The 2,408-nt window shown below is 28.4% G+C and overlaps 1 protein-coding gene across 1 annotated transcript in view; it reads left to right on the top strand.

Annotated features, from left to right (window-relative positions):
- Positions 1–2,408, top strand: part of LOC108684572 (N-acetylglucosamine-6-sulfatase-like) — a 5,426-nt gene that overhangs the window by 2,615 nt on the left and 403 nt on the right. The window contains exons 5-9 of the mRNA XM_018188961.1: positions 1–155; positions 436–637; positions 1,209–1,501; positions 1,577–1,693; positions 1,761–1,910. The exon at positions 1–155 is cut by the window's left edge and continues 7 nt beyond it. Of these exons, the coding sequence (XP_018044450.1) occupies positions 1–155; positions 436–637; positions 1,209–1,501; positions 1,577–1,693; positions 1,761–1,910 (917 nt within the window). The remainder of the gene's footprint in view (positions 156–435; positions 638–1,208; positions 1,502–1,576; positions 1,694–1,760; positions 1,911–2,408) is intronic.

Genomic DNA, 2,408 nt, shown 5'->3' on the forward strand with positions numbered 1-2,408 from the left:
ATTTTATCAAAGAGTACTCTAGTGATCAACCTTTTCTTATGGTGTTGGCACCTCCAGCTCCTCACGAGCCATTTATACCCGCAGTCAGACACAAAGATAAATATATCGGCACAAAAGCAAAAAGAACACCAAATTTTAATATACCCGTGAATCAGGTTACAATATTTGTCCAATGTAATAATTATTTTTTCCAAAATAACTGGAATTCTTAAAGATTATTTTAGATAATACATAATTTATGCTAAAAATCAAGATATTTTATTTAAGCAATTAAAGAATTAGAATTTTTTTAAAACATACACATATATATATAAAAATAAAATATTATACAAAAAAAAAACAATCACGCATTAAAATACATAGTATATAAAATTATAAACAAAATTTTATCTTCGGATGTAAAGTCCAAATGTAGATTCTTATTCTTGAAAATAGGATAAACATTGGCTAGTTAGGAAAGGTCCAACCCCTTTGCCAGATGATATATTACCAAAATTAGACCACATATACAGGCGGAGATGGGAAACCTTATTAGCAGTAGACGAACTCGTTAAGAATATACATGATTTATTAGAAGAGCGAAATCTTTTAGACGACACTTACTTTATTTACACCTCCGACAATGGATATCACGTTGGTAAGTGATTTAATGGCGCAAAAAATGGTATATAATTGGGCCATTAAATGATATATAATCTGTTCTTATTTCATTGATTTGAGACAACTTACGACTTTACTTAAGACGATCTTAAACATAAAAATTGGGTGACAGCATTAACTAGACACTGAAGTACATTAAGAAACAAAGAACTATTAAGACTAAGATACACAAAAAAACGTACAGTGAGATATAAACAGTAAACAAATAAATAATTTTTTGCTACTTACATTATTGCCTTATGATTTGTACTATGAGTAGTCGAATCTCTTATTGTTTATGTCTATATTTTATAAATAAACTGCGTATTCATCGCAATGATCATGCTTTATCATTTATATGATTTCGTACTTTTGTCGTACTTCTAGTAAATAGAATCATCTTAAATTTTGGTAGCTCTACTAATTTTAGAATATATAATACATTATACATGTTTTTAAATAATAATTAAATATATTTTTAAAATTACGCGCTTGTCTTGTACTAATAAATAATACATATTATTATATATTTTTTACACGTGTTTAAAAAGTGCATTATTTTTTAATAGGACAGTTCAGCATGCCAATAGATAAGCGTCAACCTTATGAAACAGATATACGTGTCCCGTTACTGATATCCGGTCCCGGAATCGAGCGGTCTACGGTTTCTGCGCCAGTCAGCAGTGTAGATATCTTCGCTACGATTTTGAACATAGCTGGCATGAAATATCCATCGGATGGCACGACATTATTTAATTCAAATCGTAACTTACCCCAAGATCGTATTGTTTTGATAGAATATAGAGGAGAGAGGTCCAACGAGCCATCACCTGGTTGTCCAAACGACGATTTGAATGTCACGGCAAGTCTCAAATATTAAAATTTTTATTTTTCAAAATTTATGTTTCTTTGAATTGCTATGTTAATTATTTTTTAGTTATGCATAGAAGAGTTTGCGTGCAAATGTCAAGACGCTATAAACAACACATTCAGTTGCATTCGTCGCGTTTCGCCGAATTTCAACAACATCTTCTGTGTCTTCGAAGACAATGAGGTACTGTCCGCGTCTTTTAACACTCGAAAGAATTTTATGTACTACAGATCTTTGATATCTTCTTCAGAGATTCATTGAAGCTTATGATATGAATATTGACGAGTATCAAATGATGAATATCGGATATACTATGAAAAAAGAATTGAGATACAGATTCAGAAAACGTCTTAAGAGAATGGTAGTATGTCAGGCCGAACAATGCGTTCTCACGCCGGGAAATAATATGAAATAATATGGGTAGCATACATTTATTAATTTCTATCTTTATAATATTAAATATTCTTACATGTATTATATATCAAGTATAATAAAATACGCGAAACTACATAATTATCATATTAAAAAAAATAATGCTTTAAGATAAAATCATGAATTTATTTCTGTTTTTAATTAAAATGTTTTCTCTTGCATATACATTACATTTTTTTATAGTATCGAGAAGTTAATTTTTGAATTTTGAAATTGCAACTTATTTTAATTTCTTACAACAAATTGAGTTAGTTTTTGCAAAATTAAAGCGGATTTAATTGTAGTTATCTTTTATGAAAAACAATTCTGATAATTTTTATTCTAATAGCAATGATAATCTTTCGAATGTAATTTAACTCTTATCTAAGCTCTTATTAGTTGTTTTTGAAAAAAAGTTTAGAAAATAAATTTATGTAAATACAAATATTATTTAAAGTCATTCGAAATAAAATAATATAATTGAAAT

The sequence above is a fragment of the Atta colombica genome, unplaced genomic scaffold (genome assembly GCF_001594045.1).
Source record: "Atta colombica isolate Treedump-2 unplaced genomic scaffold, Acol1.0 scaffold136, whole genome shotgun sequence".
NCBI classification, from domain to species: domain Eukaryota; kingdom Metazoa; phylum Arthropoda; class Insecta; order Hymenoptera; family Formicidae; genus Atta; species Atta colombica.